At 46.9% G+C, this 26,211-nt stretch overlaps 1 protein-coding gene across 2 annotated transcripts in view; it reads right to left on the minus strand.

Annotated features, from left to right (window-relative positions):
• mapkap1 (MAPK associated protein 1) overlaps nt 1–26,211 on the minus strand; it is a 41,806-nt gene that overhangs the window by 12,398 nt on the left and 3,197 nt on the right. The window contains exons 3-8 of one of the 2 annotated variants that reach the window (XM_062554267.1): nt 24,128–24,163; nt 22,556–22,645; nt 22,283–22,431; nt 17,477–17,649; nt 11,817–11,993; nt 7,652–7,761 (exon numbers count right to left, since the gene is read on the minus strand). In XM_062554267.1, coding sequence (XP_062410251.1) covers nt 7,652–7,761; nt 11,817–11,993; nt 17,477–17,649; nt 22,283–22,431; nt 22,556–22,645; nt 24,128–24,163 — 735 coding nt within the window. The remainder of the gene's footprint in view (nt 1–7,651; nt 7,762–11,816; nt 11,994–17,476; nt 17,650–22,282; nt 22,432–22,555; nt 22,646–24,127; nt 24,164–26,211) is intronic. The other variant, XM_062554268.1, reaches the window with a different exon arrangement.

Below are 26,211 nucleotides of genomic sequence, written 5' to 3' on the forward strand. Positions count from 1 at the left end.
GAAGAGAGAGAGAAAGCAAACAACACAACCTCTAGCCTCCAGATTTCTGCCTGATTCTGCAAAGCTGGAGGATTTACCCAAATGTATGCAGTTTAAGGCGGAGGCAAAAACAAACATGGATCCAGGAGAGCTCTCGGCCTCAAGGACAAACACCGAGCTGATAAATAAACCAGTCTCCATCTCGCACACTCTCCTGGAGGATGACAGAGAGAGGAGAGAGCAACAGCGGTGGAGGAGGAGGAGGAGGTGATGGAGGTGGAGGAGGGGTGCACAAACAAACCATAGAGAATCCTTCGTGCATCTTTGCACTGTGCTTTGACATGTCAAATCATTCATGAATATATGCTGACTGTCAATCACACATGCACACCCACCCACCCATCCATGCTTGTGTGTGCTGCACCGTAAACTCGCAACAACACAAGTCACTTAGTTTAACACACACGTATGAACATTACACACACACACACACACACACACACATATACTGTATGTACATAAAAACACACATGGCCCTGCTTTGTGAGAATGAAATAAAAATAGCTCTGAATGCGGCACACTGAAAGCGCTCCTGCCCGGTGTATACACATCCACAGTCCTGGACCGCTCTCCATAAACCATAAACACACACGCCCTTGCCTCTCCCTCCCGGACGACAGAGCTCATTTGCAGTTCAAACACACACTGTGTGCCCCGAGCTCAGCCATCACCTCCTCCCAAATGTCAGCGCCGTTTACCCTGATAACACACAAACACACACACACACACACACACACACACACACAAACACACACACACACACACACACACACACACACTTGCACCGTCCGCTCAATCCCCTCTTATCTGGTGCCGCAGACACTGGCAGCTTTAGAAGCCAGCGCCTATTCATCGCCTGCCTCCCGATTTCAGAGTCAGAATCAAAATAAAGGTCTGGCCAATCTCCAGCCAGGTGCCTTTTTCTCTGACTGGGGCTTGGCCATTTAAAAGTGGCCGCGTCTCTTTGCTCGAGCCCACGGTAGGGGAATCGATTCATTGTTCCGCCACAGCTGAATTTACCGGTTTGGAGGAGAGGAGAGGAGAGGGCGCCGTGTGGAGTGTGTGATGAGGAGCGGAATTGTGTAAAGAGAAGGGGGCACACACCAACAGAGGTCACACACACACACACACACACACACACACACACACACACACACACACACACGAGGGCATATAGTTGACTGGACAACACTCATTGCTTTCATTTCGTTTCCCAACTCTGCATGGCTGTGATAAAGAATGACAAACAAAACCCTCAGATCACCTCTCTACAGATAATGAGCCACAAAGCCGCCGCTGCTTTCGTGAGAAATCCTTAAACTCGAGAGGTCTGCGAGGACATGTCTCCGTCAATTAAAGCAGGACCACCCAGGACACGAGCGAGACTTCCCCCCGTATAATGGCACCATTTCCCCCCGCCGTGCGGGGCGTCATTCGATTAGGGCCGCCGCTCATTTGCCAGATGGATAAGGCGACGGTGGCGTGAGGGAGGTGAGACGAGCATCTCTCTCCTTTTCTCTCTCTCTTGTTCTCTCTCTCCCTCTCCCTCTCTCTCCCTTTCTCTCTTGTTCTCTCTCTCTCTTGTTCTCTCTCTCTCCCCCTCGCTCTCCTTCTCTCTCCTTGTCTCCCTCTCTCTCCCCCTCTCTTCCCCTCTCTCCCCTTCTCTCTCCTTCTCTCCCTCTCTCTCCCTCTCTCTTTCGATAGTGGCTCCCTCACCTGCCTGGACAAAAGAATAACTAATGCGGAGAGAGGCCCAGGTCCATGTGGCCCGCTGGACATGAGATAAGAGAGCAAAGGAGCGAGAGGGAGAGAGAGAGAGAGAGAGAGCGGGAGGAGTGACAGAGGAGAAGCAGGCAGCGAGAGGACGAGACAGATAAACAGAGAATGAGAATGGAAAAGAATGAAGGGAGCAGAGGAGGTGAGAAGGGGGGAGGAGGGAGAGAGGGAGGGAGGGAGAGAACTAGATAAAGAGGGAATGAGAATGGGAGAAAAGAGTGGAGGGAGAGGGGGACAGAAAGATGGGCAGAGGGAGACAGAGGAAAGGACAGAATTATCGAGAAGGACTGACTGAGAGCGAAGGCACACAGAGAGTTTGAGAGAGAGAGGGAGAGAGAGAGGGAGCAATAGAGAGGCTGAAATCTAGTGTGCATGGAAGTAGAAGAGAGAGCCAAAGTAGGAACGGGGGAAGGAGCGGCGGAGAGAGAAGCTTAAAAAAAAAGAAAGAAAAAGAAAAAAAGGAGTCTTGCTTCTCCAGCGAGTAAATAAATAATCAATACTCATCTAAATGCAAATAGGAGCGATGGTGGAGTTTGGGGTAGGTGGAGAGGGGGTGGCTGACTCCTGATGGCCAGCTTTTTTATCAACTGCCCAATTTCAGCCCCTCCAACCCTCCCACCCACCCAGCCCTTCTCAGACGCCAGTCCTCCACCTAATCACCATCAGTCAGGCCCAGCTTCTCCAAAGGGCCCGGGCTAAATGGGAAGGGATCACCTGAGACCTCCACCATGACCATTACCACCACCTCCACTGCCGGGGTCTTAAGACCGCCGGTCATGCTCGGCTGCCCACTGCAGCTATTCTCTCCCTCTCTCTCTGCGTCTCTCTTTCTCCTTCTTTCTCTCTCTCTCGCTTTCTACCTCTGTTTTTTTCTCTTCTGCCTTTTCTCTTGTCTTTCACTTAGACCCCCCCCCCCTCCCCTCCATCTTCACGGAGGCCTGCCTTAGAACCCCCCAGAGCCTTTTCTTCATTCTGGATGTCTGACGGAGAATGAACCCGCGCTGGCACATCCTCACTGAAATTACAGCGCCGGGGATGAAACTATTCCGTCTCCACTCTGCGCGCAAGTGTGTGTGTGTGTGTGTGTGTGATATCTTTTTTAAAAAGTCAGTGTCAGCCATCACGGCATTCCGCATCAAACCCCCTGAGCGGATGCAAATAAATAAAAGGAATAAACACATAAAGAGTCGAGATTCGCCGACTATTTGGAGAGGTGTGAGGTAGGAGGTGGGGGGGGGGGGGGGCGAGAGCGCTCTGCGTTAGCGAGAGGTTTTCCGACTCGGCATGTTTTTTTTTGTTTTTCCTTTTTTTTTTGTTTATCCACCAGAGCTGCTTCAGCTGGGAGAATAAAGTTGTTGTTTTCCTCCCCTCTTCTTTCTTTTTCCCCCCCGAAAAAGAAAGAAAACACAAGACACACACACACACACAGAGAGAGAGAGAGAGAACAGAAGAAACAGTGAAACAAGCAGAAGGAGACGTGTTCTTTCAGACAGAGCTGTCGAGCCTGCTGTTTTAAGGCTCGGCACAACAACAGTCCCAACCCACACCGTAACAACTCAAGACAACATCTCCAAGACAGCTACAGCTGCGTCGGAACGGAAGGCCTCCGAAAAAGTAGTCGGTGGGCTGCGCTCTCACCGCAGTGGCTCAGAAAACATCATTATTCACAAACCAGAACTAAAAAAAAACGAAACAAAAAGTCTGACGATAAAATTATATAATCGTCATCCCTGGACTTGAGCCCTCTAAACCCCGTGAACATCAAGCGCTACAAAAAAAAGGTTAAATCTGGTCCTCATTGTTTTCCTTGGCCACAGTTCAACAGTAAAGCTCACTGCTATTAAAATGATTATCCGTCATTACCGCCAAACACCACTGAATTATACCGCCAGTGACGCAACTGCCACAGGCTGCCGCTGAGAAAATCATCCCCCTTCCCCTGAAAGGAGCCGAGGCCAAGCATTCTGGGTAGGCGCTCGCTGTGCTCCCCTAGGCCCCTGTTAAACACAAGATCTTTGACGTGCGGGAAAGAGAGAACAAAAGTGCTCCTCGCCACTATGTGATGGGATGCTGTGTGAAAATGTCAGCCTAAGTCTACACGCACGCGCACACACACACACACACACACACACACACACACACACACACACATCTGTGATACTCACACACAGTAATTCAATTCTACAGAGTGGAATTTGGATGTATAATAACTACAGACCCTACAGATTCAGTTCGGTGTCAAGAAAACATGATGATCAAAGGACTACATTTAAAATGTGAGATCTATTTTAAAGGCATTTTACATTTGAAGCAGGCCTGGCATTTGAAGGACACAAAGAAATAAGAAATAAGAAATAAGCACGAGCTGAACCTCCAACAGCTCCATTGACTTTTGCATTTCTAGTACAGCCCCCAATACAGACAAAATATAAGCAACATCTTATGGATATAAATCCCAACCGCCCCCTAAAGAAAAAGCTGCAGCAAAAACACATGCAGCCTCCGTCAACGTTTGTCTTAGGTGGTGACCAGATGGCGCTTTTCTCAGGCAACCGCTTCAGCCAGTGTACTGACATCTTATTTCACATCCACTCCTTCTTTCACATGAGATATATATAAAAAAAAGAAAATCTCACGCATTGTGCGCACAGATTTGGCAGTCTATAGATTTGAAAGGCATTCACCACTGTGGCCATCAAACCACCCAAGTAAAAGCAGTGGCAGGAGACTCAGAGGCAGGCAACTGGATGATGGTGGTGGGGTGGGGTGTGTGTGTGTGTGTGTGTGTGGCAGGGGGTCCATCTGCATTTAGTGATGCCCAGTTTCCATTGTGCCCGTAGCTGGCGCCTCCCCTCCGAGATGCCCGTCAAAGTTGGGAGTCGGGGGGGTGGAGAGAGAGAGATGTATTCATCCCCACCTGTCATCCAACTCACACATTCCATCTCATCCCTCCATCTCCATCTCTCTTTTCACTCCCTCTCTTTTTACACCCAATATTTAATATTTAGCAGAGACTTTTTTGTGTGTATTTGAAAATCTCCCGGCTGACAGAAATGGGGAAGCGATGATTGACAGGCTGCGGACTTGACAGATGTATGGGGGGTGATTGATGGGGGGGATGTGCACTGATGCCGAGGTGAGGCTGGGTAGGGGGAGCTGACAGATTGTGCCTCTCTGGTTTCCGCGCGCTAACAGACCACTAGCGGGGCGCAGTTCATGATCACTGAAGTCACCTGGAATTATATAGGTCGACGCCACATGTTTGGATGGTTTAACACAACTGCTTTGCTCAGGTCTATCAATGCAAACAGAAAAGGCTCCCCCATCAAGACAGCAAAAGAGGCCAACACAAAATGATCTTACCAATTCTGTGCATACATATGGCACGCCACATTTGTCTATTTAACATTACCAGCTAGAATAAAAAAAATAAACATTTTTAAACTCATGAGTGGTAAGAAAGGACCAATCCATTGAGCTTATGAAAAAAGGAAAATGAAGCAATTCATTCCACTTCTTATGCCATTAAGACCATTTGAAATGTGTACCATCATTTCCCAACTAATAGCCGCGGCATATACTGTACATTGATTTTGCAAAATTTCTTTAGCTATGAGGTTAATACACGGGGCAGTTTATATGGTATTCATATGGTTCTGTTTAATTTAACTGGCATAAAACACTGTCTTGCGGCTAATACACAATGTGGCTAATACACAGGAAATGACTGTATTTGTTTCAGGGGGTCTATAGTATAGGCTCTATGTAAACCGAGAGTCATAAAGAGGCGTATAGAGAGCAGGACAGAGGACGAGCAGAAGAGCAAATGCTGCCTCCTCCATACCACATCACCCTGCGCCTCCTCCATACCACATCACCCTGCGCCTCCTCCATTCCACATCACCCTGAGCCTCCTCCATACCACATACCTAATCACCCTGCGCCTCCTCCATACCACATCCCCCTGAGCCTCCTCCATACCACATCACCCTGAGCCTCCTCTATACCACATCACCCTGAGCCTCCTCCATACCACATCTCCCTGCACCTCCTCCATACCACATACCATATCACCCTGCGCCTCCTCCATACTACATACCTCATCACCCTGCGCCTCCTCCATACTCCATACCTCATCACCCTGCGCCTCCTCCATACCTCATCACCCTGCGCCTCCTCCATACCACATCTCCCTGAGCCTCCTCCATACCTCATCACCCTGCGCCTCCTCCATACCTCATCACCCTGCGCCTCCTCCATACCTCATCACCCTGCGCCTCCTCCATACCACATCTCCCTGAGCCTCCTACATACCTCATCTCCCTGAGCCTCCTCCATACCACATCACCAGAGAGGGTTAAAGCGGAGCTAGTAATAGCAATGAAGGATCTTTGACATCACCCTGCGCCTCCTCCATACCTCATCACCCTGAGCCTAGCCACCATGCCTCTTCACTACTACCAACATCCCTTTGCCATCACAGCTAAATGTGGAATCACTGTGACCTGGTTTAGCTCAACTACATAATAACCATATAAATCCTAGTGTCTAAGCCAGGTTTACTAGTATCAGTGCACCCATGATACGTAGTATACGCAAAAGCTGCGTGGGACATAATTTGAAGTAAATGAAATATCAAATCATAAATCATACATGAAGAGATTTAACTGTTATTACCATACAAACCAGTCTTTCGGAGTCCGTTTTTTTCCCCTACTTAATCACCCTGTCCCAAGCCACCAGACCTGGACGGCCCCTTTATCGCTGGACGCTCCACTACTTCATCAGCGTGCAGCGGTCGGCGATCTGTTACCTCTGACTCTTTATATTAAATCCTCAGCCCTTATCTGATCCCCTGCAATCCGCCCCTGACAAATTAGACATCACACGCCAGCCTTATCACAGATCACACAAGGCAGATGGCTTCTCTCACACCTAGGGCCCGGCGAGGCAGCCTGACACTGTGTGTGTGTGTGTGTGTGTGTGTGTGTGTAACTGCACAAGAGAGCATTCAGTCTGCAACGCCCCCACTGCAGTTTGTGCAGAAAACATGTCTAGTTGTGAATTATGACTCATTTTTGGACCCAAAAAAAAGGCACACAGATATATAAAAAAAGAGAATTGTAAATATGACACTGGAAATAAGCTTAGGCCGCCTCATGATCCTATCATTTATGATCTATGCTGCATATATGATCAGCGTCTACTGACAGCAGCGTCTCCTTGTTTTGACCGATTCTTCATTTTGAAGAGAAATGACAAGGCACAAAGCAGAAACTTTAAAATACTACAGCCAACTAGCAAAAGAAAAACTAAAATGGACGACTACAGCTTAGATGCACTAGAGGCTGACTGACAAGCCAGGTGTGCGATCAAAGAGAGAGATGTCTTACCCTCAGACTCTGTAGGGAGCACTACAAAACAATGGACATGTCAGAAGAATCGATGTGAAAGGCATGTTTGGAAGTAATACTGCTGCCTATATTCAACAATGGAGTAAAATGCCCAGGAATGGACAAACTTTAACGGTGATCAGACTGGAAACGCTACTTTAACCATTTTCACCAATGACATTTTGACATTTACAACAAGTCAATTGATTGTTTCAGATCATGTCATTGTTAAGTAAACACACTAGTCATTTCATTTCATTTCATTTCATTTGCCTTTGTGTTGATGGGAAGCCACAGCCTCCATCCACTGCTACTATGAAAACAACTGCCTGAACGTTCTGATAAGTATGCTACTCTTCCCATTGCTTCAATCATTTTTGCAGCTCCCTGAGGTTAAGCAGATGACAACAGCGTTTCCATGGAGCAGGGAGCAGATGTCTTACCTGAGCCTTTCTGGGAGCCCTTCCTCTTCTTCAAGGCCCTCTGCAGGATCTCCTTCATGGTCACCTTCAGGCTGTCCACTGGGATCAGAGAGAAACCATGCGCCGCATTTCTGTTCACACACACACACACACACACACAGACACACACACACACACACACGAGAGAGAGAGAGAGAGAGAGAGAGGGGGAGAGACAAGATAGAGATTGGAACAAAAATAAAACCCACTCCTGGTGTGAAGCACAGCACAAGGGCAATTCAGGCAGACAACCACCCATCAGCAACGCCCTCTAAGGTGAGCCAAGGTCACCAAAGCATGATTAGTCATTCTGAACTCTGGGTGGTAGATCCAAATGTCTCTCTGTGTGAATGTGCACGTGTGTGTGCTTGTGTGTGTACACGTGTGTGCACTGTGTGTACTATACAGATAAACACAAATATGTTTTTTCAACCTTATATCTGATAATAGATTATGATTTCTTCACAGCACAACAGACTGCCTCTGATAAACGTAATGCAAAAACAACAGCCTTCGGTGGAGAAGGGCTACTACAAGGGCTACTCTTTGGCAGCTGGCTGCGTAAACACGTCCTGGGCCAGGGCTGCTATGCCTGAAGATGCTTGAGTGGACAGAAGGAGCCCGAGCCCTCGTCCCCGACCTCTTCCTCTTTTTTTCCCCTCCATCTGCAGATGTGCTCCGAAGACCAGAGGCCTTAAGGGGGAGCAGGGTGCGCGGGTGGTGTGGGGTTAGGCTTGTGTGTTTGTGTGTGTGTGTGTGTGTGTGTGAGAGTGTGTGTGTGTGTGCAATGTGTAGTGTGTGCGTGTGTAATGTGTGCATGCGTGCCAGTGCTTTCTTCCTCTAACCCTGCAGCGATTCTTACAATCAACAAACAAAAAAACAACCCAAGGCCACACACGCACACCACACACACACACACACACACACGGAGGGGGGAGAAAAACAAGGCCCGCCATTCTGGTGCATGGAGCCATTGTGTCAGCCCCGACCCTTGACCCCAGGCGCCGTTGCGACTGCTGCTGACAGCCTCAGCAGGCCGGACCTGACGACAGAACAGAGCTGGTGGGGCTGTAGAGGGCCCAGGGCCCCGGGCCCCTGCACCGGCTCAGAAGGGGGCCTCCCTCCCTTTCTCTCTCTCTCTCTCTCTCCTTTTCTCCCTTTTTCTCTAGCTCCTCTCTTTCTCTCTCTCTCTCTCCCTCCCTCCCTTTCTCTCTGTCTCTTTCCATCTCCCTCCCTCCCCTTTTCTCTCTCCTTCTCTCTTGCTCTCTCTCCCTCCTTCCTTCCCTTTCTCTCTCTCTCTCTCTCTTTCCCTCCCTCCATCTTCTGTTCTCTGCGATGCCCAGGGTTGAAGCCTGGCTCCGGGGCTGCTCTCTGCTGCCACATCAGTGGGCAGCTGCTCCTGAAGGCGGCAGCTGACCCGGCGAGTGTGTGCCGCGCCTCAGGACGCTGAACCTGAAACCTCCAGCTCTCGGGCCAGTAGAGCCCAAGAAAGGGGAAGGGAAAAAAAAAATAAATAGAAACACCACCAGACTAGAGAGAGCAGACAGCTGGGTCTTCAGAGGAACTGGCCACTCTCAAGAAGGCAAACACACAAGCTGACCACAGCTATGTCCATTCTGCAGACCTTACAAACCAACAAATGACTTCATTTGAGTTTCAACATAATAACAAAAAACCATTACGATGACTGAAAGACTAACTAAAATGGATCTGGACCGAGGTCAGGGTTATTACATTAGGTCATGTTTGTTTTTAGTTACGCTTCTTAACAAATCTCATTAAACGCAGACAAAATTATTCAGCTCGGTGACACCTACTTACACAATAGCTCATAACTACATTAGCAGATGCAGTTCTCAGTGGAAAGCAGCAGGACAGCGTTGGCCTGTGTGCTTATGCTGCATGTTTTCACCGCTAATGCTACAGTCTGCCACAGACACTGCTGTGTGTCTCTTTTGTTGTCGCTCGCTGTGTTTCTGGGTCAGTGCTGACCACCAGGAGCGTCCACACCACCGTCTCCGCACACACACACACACACACACACACACACTCTCAGCAGGTGCGTCACTCAAATTCCCCCCCACCCCCCCCCCCACTGAGAGCCAGGAACTATCTGGCACAGGCCTCTTCAAACCCAATTAGTGATTACAAATTAAGCGAGGGCCCTAAACGCTCTCGTAGACAAATTAAGCAAACAGCTGATTAGTGCCCATCCCCAGGCACAGCGTGGCAGGAATCTAATTGAAAAAGCAACACACGAAAAAAATAGGGGAGGCTAAAAAACTAAAGAGTAATAATAACAAAAAGGTAGGTAAACGCCGTGGACAACAAAGGGCTTTTTTTTTTTGGTTTTGTTTTCAAATGGAATGAGGTTCAGACTGCTTTATAAGCCATCGCTTACCTGAACGTGAAGTATAGAATCAGAGAGGTATGAACGAAGGGGAAAACGTGGGACTTGCTGAATTTGTGGGGGCGAAAATGGGGGTGAAAAAAATGTCTCCAAAGCCCTTTGGTTGGCCCCAGCACAAACCATCTCGCCTCACTGCGGTCTACCAGCGATGCCAGACACTTATGGGAACGACCCGAGATGATTTTTTTCCACCTCCGGCGCTGGGATGAGGGTTTATGATTAAGGGCCATGGGCGGAGGAGGGCGCAGAGCGCGGCGGCACAAAGGTCTCAGTGTTCCGCCTTGCCCGTAGCGGCGGTGGGCTCCAGCCTCTCAACGCCAGCACATCGCTTGGGCATGACAGCGAGACCCCGCTGCGATCACTAGCTCGTTCGTTCGTTCGTTCGTTCGCTTGTTTGCGCGCTGGCCAAACTGCCCTTCACTGTCAGCGCCGTTCCTGGTCGGACAGCAGAAACACTAACCAGCTTGCAACCGAAGCCGAAACAGAGCTGCCCCACCTTCTCCCACCCCAACCGCTTTTGAAATCGCTGCCCACAGAGGAAACGCGTAAAAGAACGTCTGAAGTTTAGATCACAATTCAAAAAAAAGGGGAAAAAAGGAAAAAAAAGAAAAAAAAAAACGGGACGTCACTTGACGGAATCCATCTGGCCATGAATCACACTGATTAAAGTGATGACAGAGAGAGCACTAGGGGCGATTGGCCTTTTTCAGCTAATACCACTGTACGTCTTAAATTACCCCCACCCTCAAAAACCTCCCCAACCTCGCAGACAGGGTCCTCATTTCCCTGTGTCCCCCCCATGACCCCCCCACCCCCATGAAAAATGAATGGCAGCCCTAAGCCATTGGAAGAGCTTACAGGAAACTACAGGAAGCTGTTATCTAATCCTGCAGCAATCATCCCATCATTATCAGAATATGCAAATCAAAACAAAAAAAAATCCTACTCCAAATTCAAACAATATGCAACTGTTTGGAAAGAGTAGATGAAACCAGTTCCAGCACTTCAATACCACCATGTGTTTCTCAAATACGTGCATGCATGCTACTGAACTCTTGGGTGGAGATCAATCCGTAAATAAACGGAGAGTGTGTGTTTGTGTGTTTGTGTGAGTGTGTGTGTGTGTGTGTGTGTGTGTGTGTGTGTGTTAGTTGTGTGTTTGGTCCCCATATTTGTTTTTCACCAAACTTTTTTTATTCTTCCCAAACAGGGATGCACAAATCTGCACGATCTCCCCATCCGTGGCTTGTGCGTAAAAAAAAAAGTCCCTTGAGTAATTTCTTAATTGACGGCGGGCCTCTGAAGCCATTGTGAGCGGAGAGAGAAATGACTGCGGATTAATGAAATGGAACGGGGAGGTTTGAGGTCGGCCCGTCCGCTTCTGAGTGTGTGTGAGTGTGAAAGTGAGTGTGTGTGTGTGTGTGTGTGTGTGTGTGTCTCAGAGAGTCTTTGTGCCTGCACAGTGTGTGTCTGCGTGCATTCCTGAAGAGTACATTATGTGCTCTCAGTGCTTGTTTGACAGAAGAGTACAGTGCAATTGTACAGTAGATTACAGAAAGACTGAAGACTGCGCAATAACTATTGACTGTGTGTGTGTGTGTGTGTGTATATATATGTGTATGTGTGTATGTATGTGTGTGTGTGTGTGTGTGTGTGTGTGTGTGTGTGTGTGTGTGTGTGTGTGTATATATATATGTGTGTGTGTGTGTGTGTGTGTGCATGTGTGTACACACTCACATTCTCACAAACAGCGACTGCTTGGCGGCCAGGCCGGGGGAGGAGTACTTCTCGACCAGGGCCAGCGTGCTGAAGCCGAACTTGTGGATGGGCTCGTTGGAGTCCAGCGGGGGGAAGTCCGTGTCCACCTCCCCGTCGTCCTCGGCGATGTGCAGGCAGTAGGCATTCACGTTCTCGCTGCACGTGGGACAGACAAAATAGGATGGTGACAGTGAGATACATACACCAACAACTAGAAAAGCACTCAGAGAGCGCAGACCTCCGCCTTGCATTGTTCTTCCTTGACAGACAGACAGACAAACAGACAGAGACAGACAGACAGACAAACGCCGGTCCCCGATGAAAACATAACCTCCTTGGCGGAGGTAATAATCTCTCAAAGGCTATTATGGTCAAATCCATAATCTTTGAAAATAAATAAAGCAAGCACTCGACAGTTTCTTTCACTTTTTTTATCTGAAATTAAAAGACATACTTTAACAATACAAAACACAGAAAAGTTCTTGTGGATCACTATGAACCAGCAGTGGGGTGTCCTACGAAGCTCGATTAGTGGCTTAGCGAGGTATGTTGCGCTCAAAACCAGGGTATGCTGTCATACGAAAGTGGATTTGTTTTAGCGTCTCTGTATCACCATGGTATCTTATGCTCGCAACCAAACCTGCTCGGGAGCGGGTTATGTGCTTAGTTATAGCTCAAATCGTGAAATATCACCGCCCTCTGACCAATTATAACCAATCCATTATCTTGAACAACGAAGTTATCTCACGTGTGCTAATTTGTCATACTTTGAACAGGTTCGGCCCCGCCTTTGCAAACATTTTGAATCTCGAAGGCGCTTTTAACTATGTTGTGCGTGCAGATATGTCACTACTATGGACATGCATGCCATACAATATCCGATGACCATCGACTTTTTGATGTTATAGGTTAGACACTAAAAAAGACCACCCTAGATTTCGCTACCGCTCATAAATGCGGAAGTAATCGCTTTTAAACCTAGGCTGTCTTGTGCGTCTCCACGTTTCCCGATTGGTCAAAATCACCCCAACCACGAGAACGCGCACAGATCTGAGCCGAAAGCCTAGTTTGACAAATTTATCACATACCTGCTGTCGTAGGATCACTTAACTTAATACCCGAGTTGAGGCTTTGTGCAGCCTCGATATGTCTAGATAACCTAGATTTGTCTAACTTGCTTCGTAGGACACCCCAAAGGTCAGAGAAAAAGCAATAATCTCAGAACGTTGTGTGAATATTGACTACACACCAACTCCTCCAATTTAGCTGATCTGATTGCAAATGCTTACCCGTAATTTCCCGACTATTAGCCGCGGCTTATACATTGATTTTGCAAAATTTCTTCCACTATGAGGTTAATACAGGTGAGCAGTTAATATGGTGTTAATATGGTTTTGTTTCTTTCAACTTGCATAAAACATGTCCTGCGACTTACACACAATGTGGCTTATAAGCAGGAAATTACTCTGTATATTTATAAGGAAGTTGTGTTAGGAAAAGCCAATGGAATCTTTTTCATGCCAGACAATAGGGGTTAATACACGGCAAACACACTTGATCACAGAAACGATCAGTAAGGATCGCTTGTAATCAATTACGCAGGATTTCCATTCTTCAGCAGCATGTAAAAGCTTAACATAATTGTGATGCATAACAACCCGCTTGATCAACAGTATTTCCATCATTGTTCATCTCCAAATCATGCATAGCCCTTTTGCCTGCTTGGACAGACAAAAACAGACACTACTGCAACACACCCCCCCCCACCCCCACCCCCAAAGAAAACGTCCTCTATGCGACGACTCCCTCTCTCTGTGCCCCTGAATTGCCTGGCTCGACTCCAAGTTTCCAAGTCAACAGTACAAAAAGGGCCACGGCTGCCTCGGGCCCCCACAACAAACAACGCAAACATCCAGCAGCACAAACATGGACACGATTTATGCTGTCGGGCAATTAAAGACAGGGGGCAATTACAGCGAGGGTAATTAAAATAGAGAACAGAGGGGGCACTGTTATAATGTGCCCGGCTACTGTCTGGGTATGCCGGGACTTCAACGAACGCTAGCGCTGACCGCTTCTCTCGGCGGTAGCGTTTGCTCTGAACGCTTCTCTCTGCGCTACTACTCAAACATGCCTCACTCCTGAGAAGTGAGAAGTGGAGTACCGTCATTTCCCGACTATTAGCCGCGGCTTATACATTGATTTTGCAAAATTTCTTCCGCTATGAGGTTAATACAGGGGGGGCAGTTAATGTGGTGTTAATATGGTTTTGTTTCTTTTAACTTCCATAAAACACTGTCCTGCGGCTTATACACAATGCGGCGTATATGCAGGAAATTACTGTAGGCCTATTTTATGATCGTAAAGACAAAAAGAATGTTTGAGGTGACAGGCTAGAGGTGAGATGTGTGTATGTGTGTATGAAATCTGTGGCCAATTTACAGATTTCCTATTAATAATAATTTAAAAAATCTGTTTTTCTGTAGACACATCCAAGAATGCAAAAGCACCACAGGTTCATTTCTCTTTCTTCTCTCAGAGGTTTCAAAGCTGAATTGCTAGACGCCAAAGGAGGACGACTCGTGCACAATAAAAAAAAAACACACTTGTGAATATGAAATGAACAAAGTTTTGAGTAAATGCGAAAGGAAAATGTTAATTAGATAACCAAGAACGTGAAAATATTCTCAAGGCCCCGCTCATGTCAGTGCCGATTAAATATTAGTACTCCACCACATAGACAGTGTTGGGAAGGTTACTTTAGAAATGTAATGTGTTACAGTTACAAGTTACCCTGTTTAAAATGTAATAGTAGTGTAACTATTTGAATTACTTTTTCTGAGTAACGTAACTAATTACTTTTGATTACTTTTTGATTACTTTCCCGATTTTTTTAATGATATATATAGTCCCCAAATCCATGCGAAGATTTCGGCCTTGGTCTACAGGCTGCCGAGCAGTTCTGTACAAGCGCACAAGGCAGGAAGGGCATTCAATACATGAATTAGCATCACATTTTTTGTGAGGATAATATAATGATAATCATAACATGTTTACAGGCAGGCAAGTAGGCCTACACTGATGGCGCTGTAGACGTGATAGAGCCTATCAGAAGGTCCCGTATCAAACTATGGCTGTGGAGGGAAACAGTTCTTTTTACATACAATATTCTTTGCAAGGTTTTGCTGACAATATTGAGATGTAATTCAAATTGTAATTTTGAACAATTTCAAAAGTACCTGTAATTGAATTACAATTTTTTCTACAGTAACTGTAATATATTACTGTTACATTTATTTTGTAATTAAATTACGTAACTCAATTACATGTAATGCGTTACTCCCCAACACTGCACATAGATCAAATCAAATGTTAGATCTCCCCTAGGGTCAAGCTGACTTTTTTTTACACTGCTTTAAGTTTTCTGTGTAATTTATGCAGATACTGCTCAAAGGTCAATTTTGAAGTGGCTGATATTACAAGCGGAGGCAATGGCCTAATATGCTTCGTATGATAGGTTCAGCCCAATAAAGTCATCTTCATTTGTAATTCATTAAAGCGGATTCACAATTATTCAATGTCAGATAGTCCCCAGTTTTCTGCATCTTAGAAAACTGGAAGTAAAGGGAGTGGTGGTGTGTGTGTGAGTGCATGCGCTGAGTGTGTATGTGCTTGTGCATTTCGGGTGAAGGTGTGAAGGCCTAACGTGAGCATTTGAGTGCTGTTTGTGGTCTGTATGTGCAGTGTGTCTGGGTGTGTCTGTCTGTGTCTATGTCTCTGTGTGTGTGTGTGTGTGTGTGTGTGTGTGTGTGTGTGTGTGTGTGTGTGTGTGTGTGTGTGTGTGTGGAGGGGTTGGATGTGTTAAATCCAGAGAAGAAATATCTTAATTTTGCCTGACACGCTCTCGCAGGCACGGCCTGAGTGGTAAGGACTGATTGTCAGAGCGAGTGTCAGGGCCAGTGCTGAGAGACACTGGGGACAGCCTGGGGGCCTAACAGCCATCTGAGAGAGACATCTCCCTCCCTCCCTCCCTCTCTCTCTCTTTCTCTTTCTCTCACTCTGTCACTTTCTCCATTCCCCCACTCCAACCCTCTCTCCCTCTCTCGCTCCTCACCCCATCCTCCTACACACTAACCCACTCTCCTACACTCTTTCCTCCTCCTCCCTCCATCATATGCACCTCCCATCACTACACAACTATCTCCCACAGATGGCATCTATGCCTCTATGCCATCCCTCTATCTCTGTGCTACAACTAACTTCCCACCTCACTTTGGACACCGATGCCTTAACAATAGCACAACCATTTCACAATGAACCCAGAAAATACTCCAGCAAGCTCTCCTAATATATTGCCAGGAATAAATCACAATAAACCACTAACACCAAACCAACTCAACACAGTCCTGATATAAAACACCTAACTACACTATATGAGGCAGTTTCCTATTATATAATGATAACACAGAATAACACTGGAAAGCAACAGCCCATCTCATCCCCATTCCCCCGTTGTGGGCTCTGGTGTGGGGGAGGAGGAGGAGGACTGGCGGCAGGCTGCCTGGCTGGAGGTGGAGGCTGGCGGTGAGCTGGGGTTCCCAGCCCCGGCCCTCTATCCCTCTATCTGGGGGGCTCTCTATGGCCAAGCCCTCCTGGGAGACAGAAGAGAAGGGGAGGTGGTGTGGTTGTGGTGGTGGTGGTGGTGATGGTGGTGGTGGTGGTGGGGCCTCTCATTGCTATGCTGTTCATGTCTCACCTCAGCCGCTGACTGTCAGGGCTGCTCTTTGTTGTGCTCTCTTTGGGCCCAGCTCTCGTTGTTGTTGTTGTTGTGGTTGCCACTGCTGCCTCTTTTTTGTGCACCCCCCTCCTCCACCCCATCCCCTCCTTCCTCCCCCTCTTCTCTTTCTCCCTCCCGCTGACTCTATCCTTCTCTCCCAACTGCGCTCCGTTCTCGCGGCGTAACTCTATAGCCTGGTCTCGGAGCTCCTTGTTGTCTCGGCTCCTCTCTCTCTCTCCCTCTCGCACGCTCGTTTTATTACTGTATTCACTCTCAATCTGGCAAAATTATAAATCTTCATATTGTGCCACCAAGCAGGGAGCGCATTCTTGCGCTGAGCGGTGGCCAAACCGAGGTTACTATTCAGCACAGCGACGAGAGAGAGAGGGAGAGGGAGAGAGAGAGAGAGCGTGAGAGAGAGAGGAGAGAGAGAGAGAGGCGGGGAAGCAAAGCTGCCTGTAAACCAAAAGGTCATGGCTAACACAGGCAGAGGGGATCGGAAGAAATCATAGACATAGGTGAGCGGAGTCTTGAGTGCTACCTCACACCGGTTAAGTTGGACTACGTAGAGTGAACCCAGAGACACCCCACTGTTCCTGCTGCATAGAGGCACAGGTGTTGCACTGGTGATGGGGGTGAAGGCCTTCATCTTAGAACATTCAGAGAACAACACAACTCACACCGCACTGTATCAGGGAGCTGATGTGAGGGGCGTTCAATTCCATGTCAAAACATTCTAAATTTTTTAAAACATTTTTACATTAAATGCATATTTGTCGGTGTGCGTTCATTGTTGCCATGGAGCTAACCTGGCTGGGCAGTTTCAAAAGAGCTAGCTTAGCTGAAGAGGGTGTGAACTCACTTGAGCTTGGGTTCCCGCCCCTCGCTGGTGTACTGCCAGCAGATCAGACCAATGAGGTCGTGAACCCGTGCATTCGCCATGGTGACCACCGTCATGGGGTGCACCTTCTCTTGAACCGACTGCATCGAGAGGTAGACGTCGATTTTTTTGGTTGCTGTGGTACCTACGTGGCCCTGGAAGAAGAGAGAAGAACAGTCAGAATACATGAACTTACCACAGTACACTGATTTGATTTATTTCAACTCGAGGAACCATTGAGAACCTGGACCTGTTGAAGACCACAATCACATGTAATGTAGAGCCTAAAAATAATACAGTGGGTCATGTGTCTTGAAACACGGAGCTCGAGGTAGGTTGTCAGCCGCCATGTTGTAAGACAGAAAATTAAATGGCTTGCTATCCATCCATCCGTTGTGAGAGGGGAGAAAGTGGCAACGTGCAAGTGCGAACAAACAAAGCATGCGAGGGGGGGGGGGGGGGGGGGGGGGACAGGTGCACCAGGACGAGAGCGCCGAACGCAGAAGAGATGTGACAACCTCCACCCAATCCGCAGAAATGTCTGGAGAGGAAACAAAAGGCTGCTTCTCTCTCCAGAAAGGTGTGAGAGCCCGGGGGTGAAGCTAACGCAAGGAGGCGGAGTGGAAACTCGCTCGACACCTCTGCGCTCTCTCCACACCTCGGAGGAGGAGGAGGAGGAGGAGGAGAGGAAGAAGGAGAGGAAGAGGAAGAGGGAGGAGAAGGAGAAAAAAAACAGGGCTGAGAGTCTTTCATCTATGCACGCAGCCAGTGGTCACGGAAGACCCAAGTCAAAGAGCTTTGTTCTGTCTGCCTCCTGTGTTTGTTTGTTTTTTTTCTTTCTTTCTTTCTAAAATTATTTATCACTGAATCTTATTTTTCATTTGGGTGGGTATGGAGGGGTGGGTGTAGGAGGTGGCAGCGGCGGCGGCGGCGGTGGTGTTGGGAGCTTCATCAGCAGGGGTGACATAATGGGGTTTGCTGTATGCTCCATGCCTCGCGGTGACAGCAGCGATCCCTTAAACGGCCGCATTTATTGTTTTTTAATCGAGGCGGAGAGCTGGCGTCGGCCAGACCTCCCTCCTCAGCTGACCCGCGGATAATGATGCATCCGCCGCCGCCGCCGCCTCGGCGAGAGCGGCAGCGCAAAACGCCAAATTATAAAGTCATTTGGAGTGCAAAGCGCCCGCGCCGCCATCCAAGAGATGGGATGGGGGGGGTGTGGGGGGGGTCCAGCTGTTGCCACAGGGTCCGGTAGACGCTGGTCGGCTCGCATCGCGGCTCTGTGAAACGTGTGTGGATAATGTATTTAAGCCTTCATCATGGTTTAGCCCCCCTCACCTATGCACGGCAATAAATACTCATAAAAACAAATAGCCTGATGGGCGATTCGGCGTCTGAGCAAGACAGACCAGCAGCATATGTAATTAGTTTGTAATGCATGTTGCGGCTCGGGCCAAATGTGGTCATGTCATATTTAAGCATTGGTCAATGTGGCTACTTATGCCAAGATAAACTGGGGGTGGGCGGACAAAGCTGTGCTATGGAGGAGTGACTGACTGGAAAGAGGGTGGGGGGGGCTCCCAATCCGGGATATCTGTCAGAGAGGCTATTTCCTCGGAAACCCCGCGTGGCCAGGTGGGAATATTTTCAGGGTGATGGAGAACGGGGAAAGACGCCAGAGCAACATGAGTCCGTGAGGAGAGATTACCGCCTGACGCTGATGGTCAGTCGATCTGTTTCTATAAAAATGGCTCAGATTAAGATGTCTATAGAGAGGGACACAGGAATGGAAGGAAACAGCCAAGCATCTCATTCTCGACCCTTACTGGCTACATTCTGACAGTGGCTTGAATGATTAATACACAACCTGACCCTGATACATAATGGTCAAAAAATGTATTTGCGCTCAAAGTGGGGAGTGGGGGTTAGAGCTTCGAAAGAGAGCAATTATTCAAAGGGAAAATGTCCCTAGTGATGGTGATAATCCACCATTCCATCAACCTCATCGCCTGAGCAAGGCTGTCGTCTGAACCCTAAATGTAGATACTTCCTTATACAACTGAAGGCCTTGCGGTGCTTTATACGTTCATGTTGTGTTAACACTGCAACAGTGTTGGGAATAAATGAGGACGATTCCTCTAAGGATATCTTCAGCCACTTTAGAACTTCAAAAACGACTTCGCCAGTCAAACAACATGAGGCACATTAATAAAATATGCTGCGATTGTGATTTGCTTAGAAGCTTTTTCCAGAATAACATTCACAGAGCTTAACTCGCCAACAGAACACCATGTAGAGAGTTCATCCATTCACAGGTATTTTATGAAGAAATTAAATCGGCTCTAAAATGAACCGGAAAGCTAAAATCTACCTGAAAATGTCTGTTGCTCACTTTGGTTGGTAGAGCGCGGATCGTCTCTGTGTCTCTTTCATAGCTGACCTGTGCCTGAACTCGAGCGGATTTAGCGCTGCCGAGGGGAGTGACAGCTGAACACTGCCTGAGAGGATCTCCCCCTGCGATATCAAGAGGCTCAGTGGTGAACTAATGTTCCAAGGTCTTTATTTAGCACCAGTGACCAACATCACAAATTAGTCTCCTGAAAAATCCAAATAATGCTTTCTTGGAAAACGCTGGAAGCTCATGCTCTATGGGGAAAAAAGTGTTATAAAAATTCGGCGATTTTAGGTCTTTAACACAACCTTGAGTAGGAATAAAGCATACTGTTAATAATAATGGATGATAACCCATTGCAATAGAGGTTCAACCAAATTCTTTTTTCTTTTCTTAAAGCATTTAAACGCTTTTAAAATCCAATTGTCCTTCATGACTGCTTTTGGCTTTAGTACTCCCTTTATTTGTATGGTAAGTTAAACATGCTGTTTAACCACCCATTTTTTCCAACACTTGAGTTGCATCTGGATGCTTTTAAAACACAAAGCTTTCTGCCCTTAAACCGACATGGGCATGAGCAAATTAAGTTGTCCAGTGGGTTAAAATCGGGCCTGACAACACCAATTCAACCCCTCTTTTGTGAGTCACTGTGAGTGAGGAGCAGCCAGGACACACTCAGGATTAAAAATAAAACAAAAGATTGCCCGCTGATTATTATCTTGTCATCTTGACTGGGCCTTGGGCGTTTCAATCATGTCCTGAGCCCCTTTTAAGGAAGTTAGATTGTCGCCGCCGAATTCTCATCTCCGCAGCACTCCGAGCAGCCAACTCGCGGAACTCTGCCCCCGCACTTGCTCTTTAATTGTATCCCTCTGTTGTAATAAAGGCCTGTGATGTAATAAAGGGCTAATGTCTCCATGGGAGCAGGCCCGAGTGCGGAGAGGCTGGTGGCATGTGAATGCCTCGGCGCTCTGACAACCTGCCATTACCTCAGCAAGTGGGGAGCAAACTAAAGGGCCACCCCCACCCTCTTCACACGCCGAGAGCCTGGAGCCCCTTATAGCCTCGGCCGGCCGTGAGGCCCTGCTGGAGCTCAATTTGTTATAAGCCGAGAAACCCGAAGACTGTGCAGGCGTGCGAGAGCTACATTCTCTCTACATTTTATTTTTCTTTCTTCTCCCTCCTCCCCCCATTCCTCTGCTTCCACTTAACGCAAAGGCCACTCAGGTAAATTAGAAGTTCTATTTTAAAGCTGAACATGAAAATTAGCCTCGAAGTTACACCGGCGCAGAGCACAAATGTGATTATTACACTTCAGCTAGGCTTTTGTGATGCATGAATGGATAAATGGTACCACATCAGTGTGCTCTTTATGAATAAAAGCATGAAAACTGATCTCAGCGCCAGGGTCCATTTAATCCTTGCATTAACATATGAAATAATTTCTGCACAAGGTCAAAGAACTGGAATGTTTAAACTCATAATTACACGAAAAGGTAAAAATATGTCAAATCTAAAATAAATAAATAAATAAAAAGCTTCGTTTGGATATTCTACGCCTCCCGGACACAAACCCAGCGAGCGAAGAACAAATGAATGCAAAACCTTCCCATCCTCCCCATCCTTTCCGTGCTCCACCTGTCGGCACATAAATCTCCGAAACACCGGCCCTAATTCGATCCGCATCCCGCCGCTGACACTCTGCGCCGCAAATTTCATTACGGCGACTGTACTTTTTAACTGCTGTCAGAGTCAAGCGGGGTTCATGTAAACATCGGCCCAGGGCCCGGCTAGCGCTCGCCTCCCATTACGCTCGTCTTAAATCACGGCCCCGCCATGAATCTTAATCTGCCACTGATGCTGTTAGAGGTCCGGACGCGCACATCTCACACACACACACACACACACACACACACACACACACACACACACACACACACACACACACACACACACACACACACACACACACAGAGCACGACATACACACATACACACATGCACACCACACCGGAGAGCACAACATACACACATATACACCTCACTCATCCTCCAAGCCCACACACACACACACACGTACACAGACAACAATTAACCCGACCCCAGCAATTTACAAACCGCTTTAGCTCCCACCTTTTTTTTATCTCCAAGGTGCTCGGAGATAAAATATAAAAATGACAGATGGGACAGCCATGAATTGTCATTGCTGCATTATCTGGCGTTGGGTAAACACCCACGAATACGTCCTCGGGAGGAATCATTTCAGGTGGCACAGCGGCTCTGCCAACTCAGCTCGCTTTTTGCAGGAACGTGAATAACATCCAGCGTCACGAATAGCAAACTAAAGGTTGATGCTGCGCACTTTGACGCACACACACACACACACACACGCATACCTTGCCATCGAATTTGGAGTACTCGTTGAAGGGGTTGTTGAGCTGCTGAGGACACTGCTCCAGCCGCAGCGAGAGGGTGGACTTGGTGCCCGTGCTCCGAGGCCGCTCCTTGAAGTCCTTCTTCTCGAACAGCGAGCCCAAGTCTTCCGCTGAGGGCACAAGCGGATGTGTACAGAATATGTAGAGTTACTGCAGAAACCATCACAGATGTATACACAGCGCTAAAGACACTGGAGAGTTCTGTTATTGGAGCAAATGTATTTAAGGGCATACCTGACTGGGAAGAGGATCTTTCCTTCCATTGGATATTTTTGCACTTGATCTGGTTTTGTCTCTCCTTCCTCAGTCGTTCCAGTCTTTGAGCTACAATATAAAAGACACCAATATTACTGAACAGTAGAGAACCACAGGAAACACAGGTAGTCCCATGATCACAACAATATAGCATAACAGACTTAGACCACTGGATACCGTTGAAGCTGTAAGGCCCAGTACTACTTACCAGGTGTCAGTGAGACTGTGTTTAAGACTGTAAGATACTTCTAAACACATGAATACAAACAGCATTACCATATTTTACTACTGATGCCATTTTCTTAGATCATTATGTGCTTAAACAAATAATTACCAAAGGACCCCCAACACACAGGTTATAATCGTTCCCAAGTCAAATGTTTCAAAATAATTGTGGAGGTACAAACCGGACATTTTAATTACTTAAACTTTTAAAACAGTGAGGATCGACATATGATAGCCGTGTATTTTCCGCCATCACAAACCTTCAAACCACAAAATTTGGCCTGGATTTCAATTTCTAGGGCTGATACTGACCATCGCTCAGAACGGCGTGCTGCCGTTTGCCATCTCTTTAGGAGCGGCGTCAGCACCTGTCTGACTTGCCACCCAATCGCTTGGATGGATATGTGGCGAGGGCTATCAGCAACATCACGCGTCACAAATCGCTTCGCCGATAGTTTATGGCACTATCCGTCAAATGACCATCACGCCAGGCTGAGTGATGGTGTCACAGGAGGTACTATGTCAGCAAATTCACCTCCGTAAGAAGACACTGCTGGCCAATCCAGCCCAGCAGATTCCGACCACTGCGTTAGATGCTAAAGCGTAAGCATATCTGACCATCACTCAATATACTGGTGTGTCAGTCGTAATTATGTGCTTGGCAAATTCAAATGGTTGAGTCCACTATCCAACAATGACATGTATACCAGAGGCTTCTGAGGGACAGAAGGAATGCTTGATCCTGATGTTACTCTACACAAAGCAGTCAAGCAAAGTACATTTTAATTGCTACACAGACAAAAAAAATGATGACCCGTTTCATTTGGCTTTTTAAATGTATTACCACCGCTCATTTTTAAGTGGGTTCCATTGTAAAATGTTAAGCATAATGATACTGCTTCAATTTATTCAAGTGTTCTGATTCACCACCACTGAAAGAGTGCCCCTATATTAATTTTATTGAAACTAAAACATACTTTTATACTAAACCTGTTACTGAAGTCTTCAAAGTTTTAAAACAGGACAAAAAATGTATGTCAAATGAAATTATTGTCCTTTGCAACAAACTTTAACAATCTAAGTATCCTCTTTATAACTACATAAAATAGTTTATGAGGTTATAAAGAGGATAATCCTGTGAATGAAATTCTTCTTATTAAAGGCTTTGGTGAAATCTGAACTGTGCTGTTATTGAATTTGTGCCCTTTTACAAAGAAATAGCAGTCAGCAGCATACACATGAACATTAGAGAACACCACCCCGAAGTGTGTGTAGTGGGGGGGGGGGGGGGGGGGGGGGATTAGTTCACCTGCTTGCTTTGCTTACCAGCAGCCACTTGTCTCTCCTGCACTTCTTGGTGTCCTGGTAAGATATTCCTTTTAGATGCTTCTCAGATGAGGGACACGGACAAGAGCTGTATACTGCCCATCGACCCAAAACCCAGGGGAGTCAAAAGGAGATCTCTCTTGCAGATACCTTTGGACTCCCTTTTGGTTGACCCCACACACACACACGGAACTTAAAACCCAATAAAGCACTGGCCTGCCTTCCCTTAAACCAACTGTAACCCCATAACTACCTCCTGCATACTGGTCCATGCCGGTCCAAGATGGTAGTTTGGTAGTTTGATGGTCATTTGGTTGTTTAGTGGCCTTCAGGTGTTCTCCTGGTGGTGACTGACATCTCCAGGGTAAGGTAAAGATTCACCCATATGGAAAAAGCTCCTTTATGAGGGCAAGCCTGGCACACGCCCGCATCCCAACACTCATCACACCACCAGTAAATACGGGCACAGAATCTGACTGCAGCATAATAGCCATTCTACCAAGGGCCGTGTGAAGCTGTGTGCAACTCCCTGCCAGGTCTCCCTTACAGAGGATATATATACTGCATCTCAATGGGACCTTTCTGGCTAAATAAAGGACAAATTAATAACGGCATCATAGCATGACTGCTATGATCATATTGTGATTTTAGTGTCCCCTCTCATTGCTTGTGTTTGAAATGTAAACCTCTGTAAATGTATATCCTAGATGACGTACATTGTATATAAAATGAATTCACAGGCAAATTCATACAAGCTGTATGTCTTGGCTGGCAGACACATCGTCAACACATGTGTGTATCCTGGATGAAAATCACGTCTTATAATGACTAATTGCTTTTTACCGGCATATAGTCTAAGACACTTCCAGTGCAGTCACTGCTATTTAAAGTACTGATGGAAAAAGTGGGAGTAAACTATATTCAGGTCCAATTAGTTGTGATGATATCTTGGTAAAGGTGTAGGTCTACATCCACCTTATCAGTCTATTCTGTGCCCAGTATAAGTTGTATATCTTGTTTTCCACAACAAAGTATTTTTCAACATGACAAAATCCCAAGGAATCATTTTAATTAATTGAAGAATAAATGCAAAACCGCCTGAATTCTGATTATGATCACATCGAACCATGACATCAAAATGTAAGGATATGCATATAACCACAGTTCCCTACTGAGCAGTACGAGGTACAACACAGATAGAATGGGATGTCATATCACACCCTCATGGGCCTGGCTGAAGACACCTCTAGTATATAGAGCAAACAGGGTATCGCGCCAATGACTCACTGCCTGGTGGGTGTGTTAGTTCCAATAGTATCTCAGTCCTTCAGTCAAAAAGAGAACTCGCACACCAGCGTTGCTGATGCAAAGTTTAATCCAACCAGTGAGGAGTGTATAGTGCTAGCCTAGTGCAAAATATTTTCGGTCCCGTTCAGACTTTTGCACTGATGGTCTGAACCGAAAACGTTTTTGCACTAGGGTAGCACTTAGTAGTACACTCCTGACTGGTTGGATTAAACTTTGCATTAATTAGCAACATTGGTGTGAGAGTTCTTTTTTTGGCTGAAGGACTGAATACACCTCTATACACACCTAAAAGGCAAATGGCAAATATAGGTGATGCAGGGAGGCAGAGATAACCACATGGCTGTACCAACTGTTTTGTGCTTGTTAGTAGAGAACTACTCTTATCGCTTCTTTGGCGTGAAGTGAATTTATTTCCTCTCTCACAGGATCAACAGCGTTGCCCAACACTCTTAATAGCAACCTGCTGGTGGCAAGCCCCACTGTGTTGTACCGACTGAAAGGAAACCTCAAGTCTCAAGTTCACTCAGGAAGAGTACCCATCTCCCACCTGCAACCTTTAACAACAGTACTTTAAGTTCCACATTACACCTACAATGTATTCATTCTACAACTTACCCATTCTAAAACATATCAAACAGTGATCCATTTCCGCTGCATCTGCAGCCATATAACAGCTCCCTCTTAATATTCCCATGTGAGACGTGAACCAACAACTTGGAGAAGGTTGCAGGTTCACCTCTCGTTTCAGACCTCCACACTGACCACACCCAGCTGTT

The sequence above is a fragment of the Sardina pilchardus genome, chromosome 14 (assembly GCF_963854185.1).
Source record: "Sardina pilchardus chromosome 14, fSarPil1.1, whole genome shotgun sequence".
Taxonomy (NCBI): domain Eukaryota; kingdom Metazoa; phylum Chordata; class Actinopteri; order Clupeiformes; family Clupeidae; genus Sardina; species Sardina pilchardus.